Source organism: Coffea eugenioides, chromosome 7, assembly GCF_003713205.1.
Source record: "Coffea eugenioides isolate CCC68of chromosome 7, Ceug_1.0, whole genome shotgun sequence".
Lineage (NCBI taxonomy): Eukaryota > Viridiplantae > Streptophyta > Magnoliopsida > Gentianales > Rubiaceae > Coffea > Coffea eugenioides.
The window spans coordinates 2,040,310-2,059,415 of NC_040041.1; the positions used below are offsets into that span (position 1 = coordinate 2,040,310).

Sequence of the window (19,106 nt, forward strand, 5' to 3'; positions counted from 1 at the left end):
CAAAGTACTCCTGCTGTATTACTTTGTACCGTCGACGTGGTGCTTCGTGGTTTTCTGTTCATAACTAAATCAACCCCCCAGTCTAATCGCCCTTTATTGTCTACCCAATCAAGAAAGTGAACAGAACCTTCTCCAGACTCTAGGCCTAAAGTATGTGTCTACCAACAACAACAACAACAACAACAACAACAGGATAAAAATTACCAACTACTCCCTCCGTTTCACTTTGATAGTACTTTTTTTTTTCCACATAATTTAAAAAAAAAGTAGTTAACTTTGTTAGAAAAGTAAATTTAGATTGCTATTTTCTTAAAATACCCTCACATTAAATAGAGTATAACTTTATGGGAACTTGAATTGATGGTAAAAAAAGAATCAACTCTCGTTACATGGGGTAGGTTTATAGTAACAACAACTTACATTGAATAAGGGCATTTTAGGAAAATTAAAATACAACTACATTCTTCAATTGGAAAGTGAACTACAATTTGGGACAGACGAAAAAGGAAAACAGGACTATCAAAGTGGGACGGAGGGAGTATTTAGAAAATGGATTAGGTTGATGGTTATGCTGACTTTATGTTTTGTGTATTGGGGTGCTTGAGCATGTAAGCCTAAATGTGTCTTACTACTATTGCTCTGCATGATTTTTGACACCTTTGCTCCTACACTAAATTTAGTTATATTACTTGTCGGATATAAATCATGAAAGTTTAGCTTGGAATGCGTATAATATGACGAATGTTCATAGTTGATATATGTTTAAATTGTAAGCAGTTGAATCTTACGTGTTCTCCAATTGCTCCATCGGAGGGCTTGCCCAAAAGTAAAAATTCAAAATAAGATAGCTCATCAAGAAATAGTAACATCAAACTGAAGTGTCCCTATAATTCCTTATAGGTTCTTAGAATTTTTTTTAAAAAAAAAAAAATTAAAAAGAGTATGGTTTATGTAGAATCATATTCTTTTTTGAGTTTTTTGTTCACCTCGAGGTACAAGCATGAGATGGTGATTTCTCTGATAAAATATTTACCCCACTTGTTAAAGTCACTTCATTAATTGTCATGCAATATTTTCATTAATTGTCGAGTGTTATATGCAAATAGTTCAGATTTGTCACAATCAATAAAAAGAGCGTAGGTGGTAACTCGCAAAAGATTTTATTCAGCACATGCTTTCGGAATATTCTCCTTGAATCAAGAACCTCTTTTTTTTTTTTCCTTCCTTTTTTTCACCATATGTTCTATTTCAAAAGTGCTAACGATTGCTTATCACAAAACTGCCCTGTCGAGTGGTGCATTAAAATACAACCATCACAGCAATTACTCTCCTTGGAGTAACGCACTACTGCCTTTTCATCCCCATCCTTTTTTTTTTTGAAAGCTTTATAAGGTCCACCTCGGTATTATCCAGTCGCCGGTTATCTCACTATAGACAGGATGCGTCATGTAAATTTGAGACAAATAAAAAGATATTGATGCGCCTTACTACATTAACGGAATCAGGCTTCCACGAATCAGACAAGATTTAAATAGCTAAGCTTAACTTTTATCCTATCCGATTTCCCGATTTGACAAAAAACTTAATCTAATGGCCCGTAGCCCATCCCTTTAAATGGCATTCCTTGGTAATTGACAAAGTAAATGTAGGCACTACTTTTTAATTATTACGTCATGGCCATGTATTTCCATATAATAAGTACTAGTGTTAAAGGCAAACCCATGTATGTGCAATTTAAGAATAAATTAATTTTTATGAAATTTTTTTGGGTAAAAACAAAAAGCCTCGTGGTAAATCTAATACATAGAAAAGCCCCACATGATTTCAAAACGAGCAACACGACACTTCATGTTTTGAACTAAATTGTAAAAGTGACCGAATTCGTTAAACTTTATGGAAATGGATAAAATAACAAAAATGCCCTGATATAATTAAACAAAAGACAGTTCAACAAAATCATTTGTTTTATTCTCTAGAGAGAGAGAGAATTGAGGGTTAAGGGGTAGAACAGGTAAATTTGTTAAAAATTAGGTATAAAAATTATTATTTTTTGTTCCAATAAGTCATTTCCGTTAAATTGTACAAGCGACGGAATGTCATGTTGTACGTTTAGAATTTATGGGGGTCTTTTATGTGTATTAAGTTTACCACGAGGGGCTTTTTTGTTTTTTACCCAATTTTCTTTAATGAATCGATAGTTATCTTGGTAGTCATGTCAATTGATAGTTATCTTGGTAATTAAACCTTTTTTTAAAATAAAAAGTTTGGATATTTACACCAATTGGTAATTGCAACAAAAATTATGTTGGTTGTCTATAATTGGATAGTTAGGATAAAATTTGTGAGGATAAAAATAAAAGTTTAAAAAGTGACAAAAGATGTTTAATGGATAATAGAGATAAAGGTTAATGGATAATAGAGATAATGGTAAATTTGAAAATACAGAATGTTAACACCAAATAAATTACCTAAATAGACTTTATTAGTGTAATGATGCCATTAGGAATTTAACTGCTTGATAATTTTATCTTTAAGGGATTACTGAATTCCACTCCAATGCAACATTACATAGAGCCTTGATAGATCCGGTTTAGGCTCCTAAAGAAAATTTTATGGTTAGTATTGAACCTTTTCCCTTATTAAAATAGATTAAGCTTATATACATTATCCGTGTATATACTATCACCATTAGATATATGACACGTGTGTAAAATTTGAATTTAAAATTTAAAATTTGTTCATATGTCATCCACCGAACAGTGATAGTGTATACATTGACCATGTATATAAAATTTACTCTATTAAAATACTTTAATTTGTGCTTGGAATTATGTAGTGCATTGATTGGGTACCCTAGGTCTTTTCCTTTTTATTATTATTATTATTCTGAAGACATAATTTATCTAAATATTTCCTAAAAGCGATGCACGTAAAGTGAAACATAACATATATAACAAATGTATGGTTATTAAGAAAATGTTACAAAATCCAGTTCAGATGATTCTGTTGTTGGTTTTTAGATATAAAAAAAGTGATACACGCAACCAAATAAATAAAATGAAAGGTTCCATGTATTGTTAGTAAATTTGTAGCATTGATGGTTGGGTACCACGTTTAGCGATCCACTAAGTACACCGGACACATTCTCTATAAATATAAGACATTTGTGTACAAGTCCAAACACAACAGCTCCTTAGCCTTCACTCCACCCTTATAAATAAGTCCTCAGCCTCGCTAGTTCTAGCTAGTACTGTTCTTCTCTATTCTACACCGAAATACAGTAAAAAAAAAAAGCCTCTGAGTCTGAAGGGGTAGTGAAAAAAGAGTAAAGAGAAAGAAAGGAGGAGTGATCGGAGAGACTACCAAAGATGACAAGCAGCATGAGCCATCAAGCTGATCAGCAAATGGTTCTCATTTCTCAGTATTATCCCGGTATATATTCTCAACTGGCGCCTGCAGAACAAGGTTGGTTTTACACTACGAGTACCCATCAAGAACTTTCTGAGCATTTTTTGTCTTTTACTTTTTTGTTTTTTTTCCTTTTGGGGCTATGCATGCGAGTTCAAAATTTTCTACTTAGATTATTTCATTCAATATCAACTTCTTGTTATGTATCACGATAGGGGAAGTGAAATCACGAAGACGTCGTAAGAAGAACAGAGGAGGAGAGAGCAGCAGCAGTGGCGTGAGGAAGAGGAAGCTGAGCCAGGAACAAGTGAATCTTTTGGAGATCAACTTTGGAAGTGAGCACAAGTTGGAGTCGGAGAGGAAAGACAGGCTTGCCTCAGAGTTGGGGCTTGACCCTCGCCAGGTGGCAGTTTGGTTTCAGAACAGAAGGGCTCGATGGAAGAGCAAGAAGCTGGAGGAAGAGTACTCCAAACTCAAGTCTGAACACGAGAACACTGTCGTCGAGAAATGCCGCCTTGAAACTGAGGTATCCTCCGGCCGCCCCATCTCTTAAATTTCCTTCTCATTTCTCTTTCTATTTTTTTTAATTTATTATAAATTACCTAAAAATCATTCTTAGTTTCTCAAAGTCGTGGTATCATGATTTGGCAATATGAAGATAAACAATCAACTTGGCTTATCGGGCAAAAATATCTTTAACGATAGAGGCTTCAAGTTTAGAAGTAGACCCTTCATTGCAAAGAAGAAAAGGAAGAGTAAGCGGGGCCGCCATGTCGGAAATTTCATTTAAACGAACAGACTCACATGAAAAGATCCGAAGATAGTAGTGAATTTGTATTTAATGTTAGTTTGGTTTCTGTTCTTTTGAATTTAGAATGAGATATTGAGCCAGTCATTCTATTGAGCCAGATAGGCCTGCCTTAGCTATTTTTTTTCTTTCCCTATTAAAGCGGCCTATGTCTTGCTGATCACTTGAGCGTCTACAGTTTTTTTTTTTTGGTTAAAAAGAATGTTTTAAAGTTGTCAAACTTTTGTTTCAAGTTTTTACTAACATTTTTTATTTGGTCCAAGTTTCTGCATTTACCTCGTTAGCTTTTGGAGCGGTAATAACTTCTAGTTTCTATAAATTCACAGGAATTTTCCTTGTGCAATCATGCCATTCTATTTAAAGGCATTCTAACTTTTCTTTTCCTCCTTGATCTGGAACCACCAAGTTTAGAATATGCATGAACCCAAGGCTCGAAAAAGGCCATGTCTTCTTGTTAGGATGTCATAATGAAGGTGGCACCGAACCCAACCAGTGAAATACTGAAATTTGGACATGGAATATGGAGACTGCCACCCCCAAAGACAGCAAAACGTACATTTTCTTACAATTAACAAGAATCCGTACTCAGTTGTTTAAGGTGGCCATTTTTTGTTCACAACGTGCATGGTGGAAGTGCACATGACCTTTCAGCCCACGTGGTCCTTCGCTGACGGTTCTTGTAAATTTTCACACACACACACACACAGAGTCAAATACTTCATGGTCCCAACCTCGCTAGTTTGATCCCAGAGATTGAATCTAGTCTTGTGATCAACCTCAACCTCTCATGGCAAACAGTAGCTAGTGATCTTGTTAGCATTTTCTAGTAGCTCTGATTTATTGTCTATCTTCAACACAAGCTCAGAAAAGTTTGTTCTCATTTGTGAACAGGTTCTGAAGCTGAAAGAACAAGTGTCTGAAGCTGAGAAGGAGATACACAGGCTGCTGGAGAGGTCAGATGGGGTTTCAAGCAACAGCCCGAGTTCATCATTCTCAATGGAGGCAATAGAGCCACCATTTTTGGGGGAGTTTGGAATGGAAGGATTCGAGAATGTCTTTTACGTGCCGGAAACCAATTACGTTAACGGATTGGAATGGGTCAACATATATAATATGTAACTATTGGTAGCAGTATTAATTTAGTAGTAACTAATATTGATTGTATATGTAGAGATAGTGACCAACTGATGTACATCTTTTTTCCTGGCTTTCTGCTCAGTGTTTCTAGTCTAGTGATCAATGATATTGACTACCGTTAATTAGCAAAATGGAACTTGTCTCCTACACAACTTGCTTACTTTTTGACTCACTGCAGCAAGTCTTCGTAATTCATATCTTTTGATCCTGTTTTTTTTTTCTTCCTTTTTTTTGTTTTTTTTTTTTTTTTGGGGGGGGTGGGGGGGGGGGGCATCTTCTGATCCAGTGTTGTAACATCAAACCAGAAACATCGTATCTGGCTTTATCCTCATTCCCTTAACATGAAAAGCTGACTGAGGAACTCAGCAGGCTTCTTCCTTTTTTTTTTTTTTGGGGTATAATTTGATAGTGTATTTCAGCCTGAATCTGATAACCTGATCGACATGCATAGGTTTGTTTGGATTGGGTTTTATTTCCCCAAATTTATTTGCTTACATCATCATTACAATTTCCAATATACCTTTTACCTTCTCAATTACCTTTTTATCTCACATACATCACATCACAAAGAGTGTTACAGTAAAAATATCTCTAATAATTCACAATCCAAACAGACTTCTGTAGCTAGGTGGAACAGCTAGTATGTATTTTGAAGATGATTAATCAATCAAGCGACCTCTTCAACTACCTTCAAAACTTTAATATTACGATTCTAACGAGGATCATCGAATACTTGCAAGGTGAAATGGAGACGAGGAAGAGGCTAGAGATGAGGAAATACATAGCCCATAATGAGGACATTTTTGTCTTTTGGGTAAAGATGGATCGTATGACGAGTCCATGGTCCATGCACGTTCACTTGGTCACATGTTTGACTGAACCGATTCTCCGGTCTAAAACTGTAGAGCTCAGCTCCTAGAAAGTGACCTAAAGCTTCTTCATTTTTTTTTTCGTGGGAAAGCTTTATATATATATATAAATTATGTGTGGCATTGGCTCAAGGGGATGATGATGCTTTGCGGAATATTTGTACCTCAAACATTATGAGCATTAGACAACAAAATATATATATATCAGTCAAGTTACTTGGACTGACATGCTACAGACATTGCCGACAATTCTCTGTTGTTTCGCTTGTATATTATTTCAGAATTTTTTGTTAGGACCAGCGAATGCTGCAAGGTTGGATCAAGTATTAATTTCCAAATTAGGAATTGCTCATTAAAGTTCGAGTTCTTCAGTTATAATGAGAAAGTTTTTAATTCTTTTAGAAGTTGTTATCCAGAGCACGATTTTACGTCTTTTCAACAAAACAGTCGCGTTCATCTGTATCTGATGCAATGATCGCTTTAAAAAGAGCAAGAATATTCTTTACTATTGCTACTGTCAACAACTAACCTTAGGAATTTGGATCCCAAAAAGTAAGAAAAAGTAAAACCTTTGCTTCTAAGTTCGGATTGCTTGTGGTCTGATGGAGGGGGGAGATAAAAGTCTTAAATTCGGGTTAAAATAAGACGCATGCACGACAATTAACGCTCAACGAGTGGACGAGTAAATGACAAACCAATTAAAAAGTTCCTCGTGGACGACAAAGAAAGATCAAGTAGAAACAAAAAATAATAATAATAATCTTTGTTTTACCCAAACAATAAGCTAAATTAATCTGAGACACCGTTTGGATTGAAAGAATGGAAGGGAAAGGAAAGGATATCAATGGAAAAAAAAAAAAAAAGAAGAATAGAAAAGTGGTTTCCATCCATCTTATTTGAATTAAGTATGGAAAGAAAAGAGAGTAAATATTGAATTTTCATTTTGGTTGAAGAAGAAAAAAGAAAAAAAAAATCAAGCGTTAATTTACTGAGAAAGATAGAGAAAAATAATCTTTTAATTTAATTTTTCTCCGTTTCGACCTACCTTTAGGCGAAAGCCATAATTCAATAAAATAATTAGACCCTCCCTCTCTCTATTCTTTCCTTTCCATCTTCAAAAGTCAATCCAAACAACAAAAATCAACTCTCTTTAATTCTTTTCTTCTTTCTTTGCCTCCCATTCCCTCGATCCAAAAGGGTACCTAGTGGAGAAAGTATAAGCAACTGCTTTGAAGCATTTGTCACCCTCAACAAAGGGCTTTGTTTGGATTGTATTTTTTTAGATTTTTTATAGAAAAATTACTGTAGCGATTTGATATATGTGAAGTAAAAAAATAATTGAAAAATGTGTCCACGAAAAAGTTGCAATATTTTTTGAAAATCTGCAATCCAAACACAGAAATTCCCTCAAAAGTGATTAATTATGCTAATAAACTAATTGAAAACTATAGTTTATTTGCAATTTGTATGTTATAGCATTTTTAAATGTTTTCACAGCTGTTACTTTTTATGGTTATATTCGCATTGGATAAGGATAATTTCCTTGGCCAGTCGAGTACCTTTCCATTTTCATGCGGTCCTGCTGTCGCCACTAAAGAACAGTTGCTTCAATCATTGATTTACCGAATACTTGCGCACAACTCATGAGGAGTAATGGTTCAGGCCCACTTGCCGATGCAATTTTCCCATTTCCATATTTGGGCTTCTGTGAGCCCGTTCATTCTGTCGGACTTTTCTGTTATACCAAACAATACTGAACATTAGAGCATTATTCAATGGATCAAAAACCAGATTAATTTGCACCAAAAAGATTGGATTTGCACCCTCTCTTGTTTCTCAAACAAGGGCGAAAAAAAGGAAGGCCGTGACTTACGTACAAATCATTCTTCTTAAAAAAAAATCCAGTAAAAAATTTTGATATAAAAAGTCTAATAATTTTCTCTTACGCATCAAAGAAAGAAACTATAATAACTCAAATTGCAGGCCTAGTTCTATTTATTGCGGGAGTATGGATAAGATACACTTTAGATCTTAGAAATTAGGTGACTACAGTGCCATGCCTAGATTCCAAGTTCAACCAGAAAGATAGCAATAGCCCCCCGGGGCTAAAGCTGGTGGTAGTAGCTTAGTTGGGTGAGTATCTCCGCGAAGGTTTGAATCCCGGGTATCGGTCGGTGATGTTGGGCAGCCTTTTCCGATCCGCAGGGGATTAGTTGGGTCATTAGGTACCAATCCGAAGACCCAGATGCCCCTGCGTGACAAAAAAAAAAAAAAAGGCAGAAAGATAGCAATACCTTTTCGGTTTTTCGGTTAGAAGAAAAAAACAAAAAGATATACTATCGGATGGCCAGGAAAAACAAATAAATTAGCTATGCCTTTTATTGAGGTTTATAAAAGTTTAAATGAGTAAATTGAAAATTTTAAAAATTAACTTAGAGTGAAATTTGGAAGAAAAAAAAAGGCAACTTGCAGGATAGTATTCAACAAATCCAATAACCTAAAAATAAGAAAATTCGAGAGGATAATATACAAGAAAACCCAGATACATATCTTAACAACTTCATATACACGAATGTTTAGTCATAAGAAAATGCGTGGTTCTTGAAAATTAGATATCCAAAACTATTAAATAAATAGGTTTAATTAAATTACTTTTGGTGAGTAATTGACCCCTTGCAAAATTTTGTGGACAATTATAAAGAAGTCAACAAATTTTTTTAGGAAATATATTTTAATGCATGATGTAGTTTAAATTATACTAAAAGCTAAAATAATCTCTTCATATGTGTTAATTTTTAAGGTGTAAATTTTGCTTTTATTCCAATACAACAAAAATAAATAGTTTAAGTCAACAAATTTGCACCTTATAAAATTTTAACCTTATTATTATTTTTATTGTTGTTGTAAACTTCATAAGGAAAATACCATAAGAGTAGTATTGGAATAAAAATTTTATCCTTCTCGTATTTCCTCCAAAGGGGATAAAATGTTACAAAAAATATCAATTCAAGAAGGAAAGTAAGATTTTAAAAACCTCAAGGGATCCAAGTCATATTATTAAAAATCATGAGAGAGGTTTTTGAAATTATCCCAACTATTTATGTGTTGGCAGAAAATAAGGGTCGACCAACCTACCATGTCTTATATTCATATTCTGATAATTATTACCCTTCATTGCATTTATATACTTTCCATATTTAATCTTACCCACCTCTCTAATATTTATTTACTTTTTTAATTAATGTTATTTTTTTTTTAAAGATATCTTAAACATGACATCTTAAAGATATCTTTTTTTTTTTTTTTTGATATTGAAACCTTAAAGATAGCTTATTGAGTGTCTATTAAAGGAGTCAAATAAAAATAATTATTTCATTTATTAAGTAGGTCCCACGAAAATTAAAGGAGTCAATTTGTATCTGCCAATTCAAGTTTGCTGGTATCACGTTGTCATATCTGTGTTTTGTTTTTTATCAAGAAAGTAACGTACTGCAGTATTTACCAGCCTAAAGAGAAAAGGATGAATAATGGCAAATGCAATCCAAAAAGAATAAAGATAAACACTCCAAAATCCTAATTTTGGATATGAACTAAAATAAGTATAATTTCAAAATAAAAAAGGGAATATTTAGAGTTTAAATATGTATATGACCTCCCAATGTAAACATAAAACCAGGATTATATCTAGAATTTAGATATATATCGGTTAGACTCCTCTCCATTAATTGTAAATGATTTTTCTCTATTACACCTAAATAAATATAATTATAATATTATTTTTGAAAATAAAAAACATCCATATTATAGTTCTCTAGTTGTTTAAAGTATATAAAAAATTAAAATTAAATTGATTAAATTTGATTGTTGGATTAAATTTTATAACTTTTATCATAATTTTGACCCATTTGCACTATCAAAATGTTTTGTGCAAATTGAACGACAAAACATTCATAAACGAGTTTGATTTTTAAGTATGTTGATCTACTTGTGAAATAAAATTATATCAACACAAATAGATTATTGTGAAAAACTTTAGTTGTATAAATATCAAAAGATAGATAAATAAATAAAAAGAAAAATAATGGAGAGCTCTCAATCAGATGTATCTCTACTTCTTATCTTTTGGCCACTTAGAAAGATCTTTTAATTCTTCATTCCTTTTTCTTTTTTTTTTTTGCTTTTACATAAATCGACTAGTATACCATCTACAACCCCCAAATTTCCCGGTCAAAGAAAAACTAGAAAATGATATATAATTACTAGAAATTTAGCACAAAATTATTACACTTAAAGACTTCCCTCTTCTGTCTTCTGTCACATGGGTATCATTCAAATGTATACAGAAGGGCAAAACCATCACCACCAGAGTACATTTGCGAATTCTCTGTAGAAACTACAGTACACACACAGTTACACACACTGAAGCTGTAAAAATACACACGTTCTGTCTTGGGCAATGCGACAGCTGCTGTGAAACAAACAATGGCTGATCAAGAAAATCTTGTTGAAGATTCTCTCTCTGCTGCATTTGGCAAGGATGTTGAAGGGTTTAGAAGGAATGATGTTTTCGGTTCGAAAAGGCTTGTCAAGATTGGTAAGGAGCTGTTGATCGATCTAAAACACCTAACTATTGGCTCGATGATCAGTGAAGGCCCTTATTCTATTGTCTATGAAGCACTGTAAGTTCTCTATCTTCGTAGTTTCTATTTTTAGTTCATACATTGTCCTAAATTTCTTTGAAGTACTGATGCATTACGGACTTCAGATTTTCTCTAGAGGACATGAGGAAAGCCCGTTTCTTTGATTAAAATTTTGAATTTTTAATGGTTTTCTTGGCGGTGTCTCGTGACATGTTCTTTGCACTTTTGTGATGTTATCTTTGATTTCACACTGGTTTATCTATGATAGTTTTAATGTTAGAAGTGTATGCAGGATGCAGCAGCTTTAAATTTTAGGGACTGAGTACAAGATTGAAATTTATATAGTAGATGAAATGATATTTATTCACTAGAAAGAATCATGCACAGGAAATTCTGATTCCGTATGCATGGAATTTGCCAGTGAATATAGGGTTCCCACTTTTAAATTGGTGTTAAGGTTGTGTACGCTTATTTAGTATTAGGGGGATATTGTCAATTTTTGAACTTGAAATTATGTTTAGAAGGTCGAATTTCTTGGACAATAAAAAGATGCTTTTGGAAAAGATTTCAGTGTAGGTGCAGATTTGATGACTAGGAAAAAAGTAAAACTTTATGATAGTACAAAATTTGCATATGAGAGTTGTACTTTCTTTGGGGAGGTCGTCGTAGTTTATTTCTGAACTCTTCTGCCCGAAATATCTTTGTGCAACAGCAATAGTATGTTAATCCTTCATGCATCTCTTCAGAAAAGTAGTAAAATGTGGTAAATAATGCCTAAAGGCAATTCAAGTGGCATAGTTGGACCAAGAAAACTAGCAGAGTCACTTGCAAGGGTATGAGCTTGTATAGTACGTAGTTTGTGTGCATGCATTTGGCGACTCTATGATACAGATGAGCTTAGTGGATGAAAATGTTTTAGAGGGAGAAACACTTGACTTTAGCTAGTTATACTATGAAAATTGAACTGACTTGGGTTCCAGACTTTTAAAATTACTAATCAGATCTTGGAGATATGATGTTATAGATAACCCTGCAGGGTTGTCTTCAAGAAGATACAATTTTGACTTATCGAACTTTATTTTAGGTAACAAGACCCATAAGGGTCGATTGAGGCTCATCAGTTTGCATTTATAAATCTAAGATGCTGTACTTTTTTTTTACAATACGAGTATCATATCTTTAGAATGCAGTCCCTCCTTTTACATGGTATGACTACACTAAAGCAGCTTTTCTAACAACCACTTAAAATAATTTGTGTAACATCTGTTAGGTATTGAGAAAGAGCAACTTGGTTTCTTGTAATATCATCCTACTAGGATTTTCAAACATGGAGAGCAGATTAGATAGAATTTTATCAGGGCAGACACAAGGTGAACTTTTACCTGATATATGAGGCTGGATACTTCTCATTATATACAATACAATCATGTAATAATCAGTTTAAGAGGCAAAGAAGAAATTAGCTGAAATGTGAGAAAGAACCAGTGGCCAAATAATCTTCTAATTTGAGTTTGGCAGTGGTGTCCATGATGTCTACTTGGTCATGTTCACTTTGGGTTGGCTTGTAGTGCCATCTTGGTGCGAGTTTTGTCCAAATTAGTTGCTCAATGAATATATCCTTGCAATTGAGTCATATATTGAACACATGAGATGGAGTGTTTATTCTGCACCAAGTTTTGCAACATTTAGAACACTTGAATGACAATATGCCTTATTTAGTCAAAACAGATCATCACTGTCTTGTAACTTTAATGAGTTAATGCATATGTTAGAGTAATAAACTGAATAAGCAGCTAAGATTTCCAAATTTACAGTGACAGACTTGTGCTTGATTTTGTATATGGAAAGTCAGCTCACTCTTTGCCCTAACTTTCTTTTCCAAATGATCCAGGGAGAACCTTGAAATAGAATTAGTGTTCTAATACTGAATATTAAAGCTCTTTATAAATGAAGATCATTGGCACCATCCTCTTAGATATGAAATCATCAAATAAACTTTATCTGTCAAAAACTTATTCCGTTCATGTCTAATTTGGCGAAAGAAACTAAACTTTCCTCTCAGTTGCATTATGCATTTGGTAGCTGGCATGATCCTGAGGTTCTTAAACTTTCATTATTCCAAGTTTTGCTGATGTCTATGTGGAGGTTTCACCTTGAATTTTCTGAACTCTTTTTATTGGAGAATGCATTCCAGATATAATTCTGTTCCTGTAGCTGTCAAAGTAATTCAGCCAGACATCTCCTCAAATGTTAGTCCTGAGCGCATGGAAAAGTTTGAGAGGGAGGTTGTGATGCTGTCCAGGGTGAAGCATGATAACATTGTCAAGGTATGTGACAAATAAAAAAGAATGGAATAAACAGGGTGCCGTTCCAAAATGCACCATTATTTATGCTGCATAAAAAAGTTGAATACTATATCCTAATTCTGCATTTGCCAAGGATATGATCTTGTGTTGAATAGTTCATTGGTGCGGCAATGGAACCTGCTTTGATAGTACTCACAGAGCTTATGAAAGGTGGCACCCTTCAGAAATACCTGTGGAGCCTCCGTCCCAACTGCCCTGATATGAAGCTTTCTTTGAATTTAGCCTTGGGAATATCTCGGGCAATGCAATATTTGCATGCAAATGGCATAATCCATCGTGACTTGAAACCCAGTAATACTCTATACCGCTACAGATAAGTTTGCATGTTTAATTCTCCTCTAGTTCTTTTACTATATGGACTTACAGTGCAAGCATTTCAGATACAATATTATTAAGACTTCTTAGTAACTCTTCATGTTTTTCAGCTGACAAAACTTGTAATTTTCTGTATTGAGTTCATGTGAAGATATTTAATTTGACACACCGACACATTCATATTGTGAAGATGTAACATGTTATAGGAGATACAAACGTTTCAGGAAATTCATGCAATGTTTTCCACATAATCAATTTGCTGTATATTAGTTGATGTTCGTTTAACATGCTTCTTACTGGAATTTGTAGCTTCACTGCCATCAAGGAGCATAGATTTTCATGATTTTTCACTTAGTCAGTAGGGCTCCATCAATGGAGAAGAAGAAAAAACCTGCAGTTGCTGAATCTAAACCAACCAAAGACACACAAAAACTATTTACGTATTGCAAGACTCGAAATATTAAATTAACCAGTGAAATGGGTCAAACTCAAAGTCTAAACTTTGTTGGCCTTTTACTTGTTACTTAAATTTTTTCACTGTTTTGTAGGTAATCTACTCCTCACAGAAGATAAGAACAAGATCAAGCTAGCTGACTTTGGGCTAGCTAGGGAGGAGGCGGCTGGTGAAATGACTGCTGAGGCTGGTACCTATCGGTGGATGGCTCCTGAGGTAACTAATTTATTCCTCCTGATATACATTTAGAATCAGTCAAATTCTCGCAATGAGACTTTATTTATTTCCTAAATCAGTTGTTCAGTATTGACCCACTTAAACTTGGAGGGAAGAAGCCCTATAATCACAAGGTAGATGTTTACAGTTTCTCAATTGTTTTGTGGGAGTTGTTGACAAACAGCACTCCATTCAAGGGGAGGGGCAACGTCATGGTGGCATATGCTGCAGCTGCGGTACGTCCTTCATATGATCTAAGGATCAGGAACTTAGTGACTAATATCATGATGGATATTCTTGGCCCTTTATTTCATATACAATTTGTTTCGATATAGAAAATATTTTTGACTGTTATCTTGGCATCGACCAAATCTACTTCCTTTGCATATTTGTTCTTGCTCAAATTGTTGCAACAGTAATCTAGTTTCTAGTGATCGATTGACTACTATGCTCTGGATTGACTTTTGTTTTCAGAACCTAAGGCCTAACATGGATAACATTCCAACGGAGATTGTACCCCTCCTAAAATCATGCTGGGCTGCAGACCCTGCTGATCGACCAGAATTTGCACAAATTACAGATTTTCTTTCAAAGTTCATTGCCAACATGTGCTCAGTGCAGAAGACACTGCCGAATCTTTTCGACACAGAACATTCAAAGACGACAGGGGCTGAAGATTCTCTAGTTGCGGTCGAATGTTTGAGGAAGCGTAGGGGCAACAACAAGAAGAAAAGGAGTTTGCTGACTTGTTTCAGCAAGTGTGTTTGATGTGGCTATGGATATGGACTCCTGGGTCTGGATGCGTGGACAGCTCATCATCCTGGACATAAACTTGTGATCATCCTGAATTAACTTATGATCTCAGTGTTGCTCTTTCCAAAATTAGATAAAATCTTAAAAAAGCATGACTTGAAACATGAAGTTTGAAGCAATTGCCTTGAGATCATAGGATATCAACCGAACAAGAATCTTAGTGGTTAAATTAGTGTATGTCTTGTTTTAGCAGGTTTCCCGCCCTGATTGAGGAACGAGATCGGTGGCGGGAAATGCAGAGAAAAAGAGGAGCTGCTGAGTATAAACGGTAGTTCCATAGGAGAAATTGAATTTTGCAGCAGACATGAAGAATCAGTTTTCAGCTAGTCCATCTTAAGAATGTTAAGAAGTTGTGTCAAACATTTTTGTTGCGATGATAAAGAGTGTACAGAAAAGGTTAGAAACAGAAGAGAGCAGCTTATTTGAGTTTGTTTGGATAGAGAGTATTTGGTTTGCAAAATTTATTCTCACAAATCCCAATCACCTTTTTATCTTCCCAATCACCTTTTTATCTCACATACATCACATTTTGTTATGATGTTCCATTTTGTTGATTTTCTCCTTCCAACCAAGTTTTTGACCTTTTTACTCATTTTAATCATTTCCCGGGTCCCTCTTTATATTTTGAAGCTACTTGCTGCTCAAGAAATTTGCCGCAGTTGCAATCAGGTCTTATGAGCTAGTGACAAACCAGCCTTGTTTTTTGGGTTTTTACTAAATAAAAGACGCATCCTTACAGCAAAGTTCTTTGAATATCATGATGGTTTCTACGGAGGAGTTTGCAATTTTTCATGCAAATATCCGACAATGGTGTTAGTCATCACTTCGAACTTCTAATTTCTTTTCTCATAAAAGCAAATACTCAAATAGAAGATTAACTCAAAGGAATATAGATGGCAGTGGATTGAGTTTCGCCAATCCCTCGACAAAGATGAGTGACATGTATAATATTGCTCAATCTCCTCTTGCAGTCCTCGCGGAGGTGTTCCATGTTTTCCATATCATGAAGTGAAAGTTGAAAGTTTTAGATGACAACAACATAAATCCGTAAAGCCGGGGATGAAGATAAAAAATTTTCTCTACATTTAAATGTATACCTGAACTTTAAGTGTCTGTAGAAAGAGTTTAAAGTCAAGCGTGTTTAGATAGAAAATTATTTAAAAATAATAATTATTGTAATGTTTTTCATAATATAGTTTATATAAGATAAAAAAAGGGTTAATCACATTTTATCTCATTAAAGAATACCCCATTTCTCAGTTTACCCCCTAACCTTTAATTTTTTTCACTTAACCCCCTTTAGGACAAAATTGCCCTTGCATTATTTTGACTTTTCATTTACCTTATTTTCCTTTCTTTTATTTCTTTTTCTCTTTCTTCTTTATTTAATTCTTCCTCTTTCCCACAAAAATCTTCACCTTAATGATTGAAATTAAAAAAGAGGAATTGCAGAGATCTATCTTTTCCTTCAATGATTAAAAAAAATTCAAATCACTTTCCTAAAATACAATTTTTTTTAGCCTTTCAATTCTTTTAATTTTGGGTTTTCCTCTTTCCTTTCTAATTTCTCATTTTATTCCCAAGAAAATATCTTAAGATGAAATTGTGACCTGATTAATAATTATCAATTGAAATTTGTGACACGTGGCATCATACAAAAAATCAAAATTAGTTTTTGATGTCTTTTAAACCTTCGCCCATAAATATGCAATTACAAACTCAAAACAAAAATTTTCGTGGAAATCGAATTTTCTATTGGGAAGGATGATAGAGAGAAGAAAGAGAAAAAGAAATAAAAGAAAGGAAAACAATTTCATCTTATGATATTTTCTTGAGAATAAAATGAGAAACTAGAAAGGAAAGAGGAAAACCCAAAATTAAAAGAATTGAAAGGCTAAAAAAATTATATTTTAGGAAAGTGGTTTGAATATTTTTTTGATCATTTAAGAAGAAGATAGATCTCTGTAATTCCTCTTTTTTAATTTCAATCATTAAGGTGAAGATTTTTGTGGGAAAGAGGAAGAATTAAATAAAGAAGAAAGAGAAAAAGAAATAAAAGAAAGGAAAACAAGATAAATGAAAAGTCAAAATAATGCAAGGGCAATTTTGTCCTAAAGGGGGTTAAGTGAGCAAAATTAAAGGTTATGGGGTAAATTGAGAAATTGGGTATTCTTTAAGGGGATAAAATGTGATTAACCCTAAAAAAAATTGTTGAAAATACAAAAAATTGATTGTAACTTGTATCCACGGTGCATGTAAAATAATACTAGTACACGACAAATATTTTGCCATCCAAACAAACTCTTGCCCTATAGGTAAAACTATGAAGTGGCCACTGGCCGGTCATGAGGAGCCACACGAGGGCGGGAGAATGATTAGTGAAAGTTGGATAGTTAGGAGGAGAACTAAAGCAAGTAAAGAATGCAATTTAATAAATTAGGGCTAATTACATATGCCTCCCTTGAGGTTTGATCAAACTACCATTCAATCCCTGTGGTTTGGCCAAATTACAAGTACCTTCCTTCTCAATAACACCGTCAAAAGCCTTCAAACAAAAGCAATAACATGACAATTTTATCCTCTTTGCAAAAAGCTTCGAGTGAAAAGTTGTAAGCTGTACTCCATTAGTATTAGGAATTATTAAAGAGTTTCTTACTCTAAGAAAAAACAAAACAAAAAGAACATATTCTTTCCTAAAAAATAGTTAGTTACTTATATCAAACCAAAAATGTCAGTACTCTTTTCCGATCAAATATGATATATTACTTCAACAGTATATCCGCCAATGGATCATTATAACTTTTTGCTCTTCTGCCATTATTTCTTCAAACTAGTTTTGTACCCTTTCGTTGAACGGGAATCATCGAAAAATAATAAATTATTTAGTTAATTTTATAAAAATGTCGATATAAAATAAAAATTTAATGTATAATCTATTATAACTTGTCTTAAGTATATTACTATGTACGCATTGTAATACAGAGTATTCTTATAATATAAATTTGAACATCTAATTCAGTGAATAATAATTCAAAAATAGAAAAAATATCATTCAACAATAACATAACATTAAAAAACTTGAAAATAAATAAAAAGTGCAGTAAATAGTATCAAAAAATATTATATTCTTCAGAAACTTGTTTTTGCTTTTCTTCTGTTTGAACATTCTCCTTGATCTGTCCGTGCAAATCAGCATTTATTAATTTTTCATTATCGCTGCATGATAGCAAAGCAGGATAACGAAGTACTGGAAAAAAATGATTTATCGCATTCAAAATTGTGTATAACAATACGTAAATATTATAATTTAAGAAAGTAAAATAGTATATTAAATCTACCTTCTTATGCAAATTTTTTTATGAGAATTCCCTTCCTCTGTGGTTTTTGTTGAACTCTCTGATGAATAATTCATATGAAACATATTGAAATGTTGTTTATTAGAATCATCTGTTATACTAATTGGGATCTGGGAAGAAAATGCTTCAAGTTGGTATTGATTGTCGGTTCCACAAATCTGATAATGATTTATCAAAATTAAAGACAAAAAATATTATGTGAGATATAATATGTGAAATATAAGATAAATTTATTGCACATTACTTGTGAAAGCATGAAATGCGTTTCCCTCCCAAAATCACAGTGGAACCATCTAGTCACTGTAAATCTATTACTACCTTGTTCCAGATTGTAATTGTTCAACTTGATTTGGAACACAAAAGGTTTCCACGTGATCTTATTTATAATTGATGACATGATTTCACTGCTAAATCCTTCCTGAAAATGAAATGCATAATAGTTTTTTTTTTGTTAGAATATTCAACGGCTAAGATAAGTGTCGGATTATCTATTATTATTAAAAGAGTAAATCTTTCCTACACTGACAGTGTATACACTATCATCGTTGGATTCATGACATGTGTGCAAAAATTGAATTTCAAATTCAAAATTGAATTAAAAATATTTTTTAAAATTAGATATAAGTTTACTTTGTTAAATTCGTCAAGAACAAAAGAAAGTTTGTGTTCTATTATTCTTTCAGCCTCTTGATCAAATATAACAAACCAAGCACTACCGGTTGCA

The 19,106-nt window shown here is 33.5% G+C and overlaps 2 protein-coding genes across 2 annotated transcripts; both read left to right on the plus strand.

Moving 5' to 3' along the window:
* Positions 1 to 3,261: 3,261 nt before the first annotated feature.
* LOC113778764 (homeobox-leucine zipper protein ATHB-40) lies at positions 3,262 to 5,395 on the plus strand. The gene is made up of 3 exons (XM_027324254.1): positions 3,262 to 3,465; positions 3,624 to 3,934; positions 5,108 to 5,395. The coding sequence occupies exons 1-3, from the start codon at positions 3,369 to 3,371 to the stop codon at positions 5,333 to 5,335; spliced, it is 636 nt and encodes a 211-aa protein (XP_027180055.1). The 5' UTR covers positions 3,262 to 3,368; the 3' UTR covers positions 5,336 to 5,395.
* Positions 5,396 to 10,587: 5,192 nt separating this feature from the next.
* LOC113778441 (serine/threonine-protein kinase STY13-like) lies at positions 10,588 to 15,438 on the plus strand. The gene is made up of 6 exons (XM_027323855.1): positions 10,588 to 10,901; positions 13,057 to 13,189; positions 13,324 to 13,519; positions 14,092 to 14,213; positions 14,294 to 14,449; positions 14,688 to 15,438. The coding sequence occupies exons 1-6, from the start codon at positions 10,705 to 10,707 to the stop codon at positions 14,979 to 14,981; spliced, it is 1,098 nt and encodes a 365-aa protein (XP_027179656.1). The 5' UTR covers positions 10,588 to 10,704; the 3' UTR covers positions 14,982 to 15,438.
* Positions 15,439 to 19,106: the final 3,668 nt, after the last annotated feature.

Coding starts and splice junctions, on each gene's coding strand:
- LOC113778441 (XM_027323855.1), top strand. CDS start 10,705: ATGGCTGATCAAGAAAATCTTGTTGAAGATTCTCTCTCTGCTGCATTT. Junction 10,902..13,056: donor TCTATTGTCTATGAAGCACT/GTAAGTTCTCTA, acceptor AATGCATTCCAG/ATATAATTCTGTTCCTGTAG. Junction 14,214..14,293: donor ATCGGTGGATGGCTCCTGAG/GTAACTAATTTA, acceptor TTCCTAAATCAG/TTGTTCAGTATTGACCCACT.
- LOC113778764 (XM_027324254.1), top strand. CDS start 3,369: ATGACAAGCAGCATGAGCCATCAAGCTGATCAGCAAATGGTTCTCATT. Junction 3,466..3,623: donor ACTGGCGCCTGCAGAACAAG/GTTGGTTTTACA, acceptor GTATCACGATAG/GGGAAGTGAAATCACGAAGA. Junction 3,935..5,107: donor AATGCCGCCTTGAAACTGAG/GTATCCTCCGGC, acceptor ATTTGTGAACAG/GTTCTGAAGCTGAAAGAACA.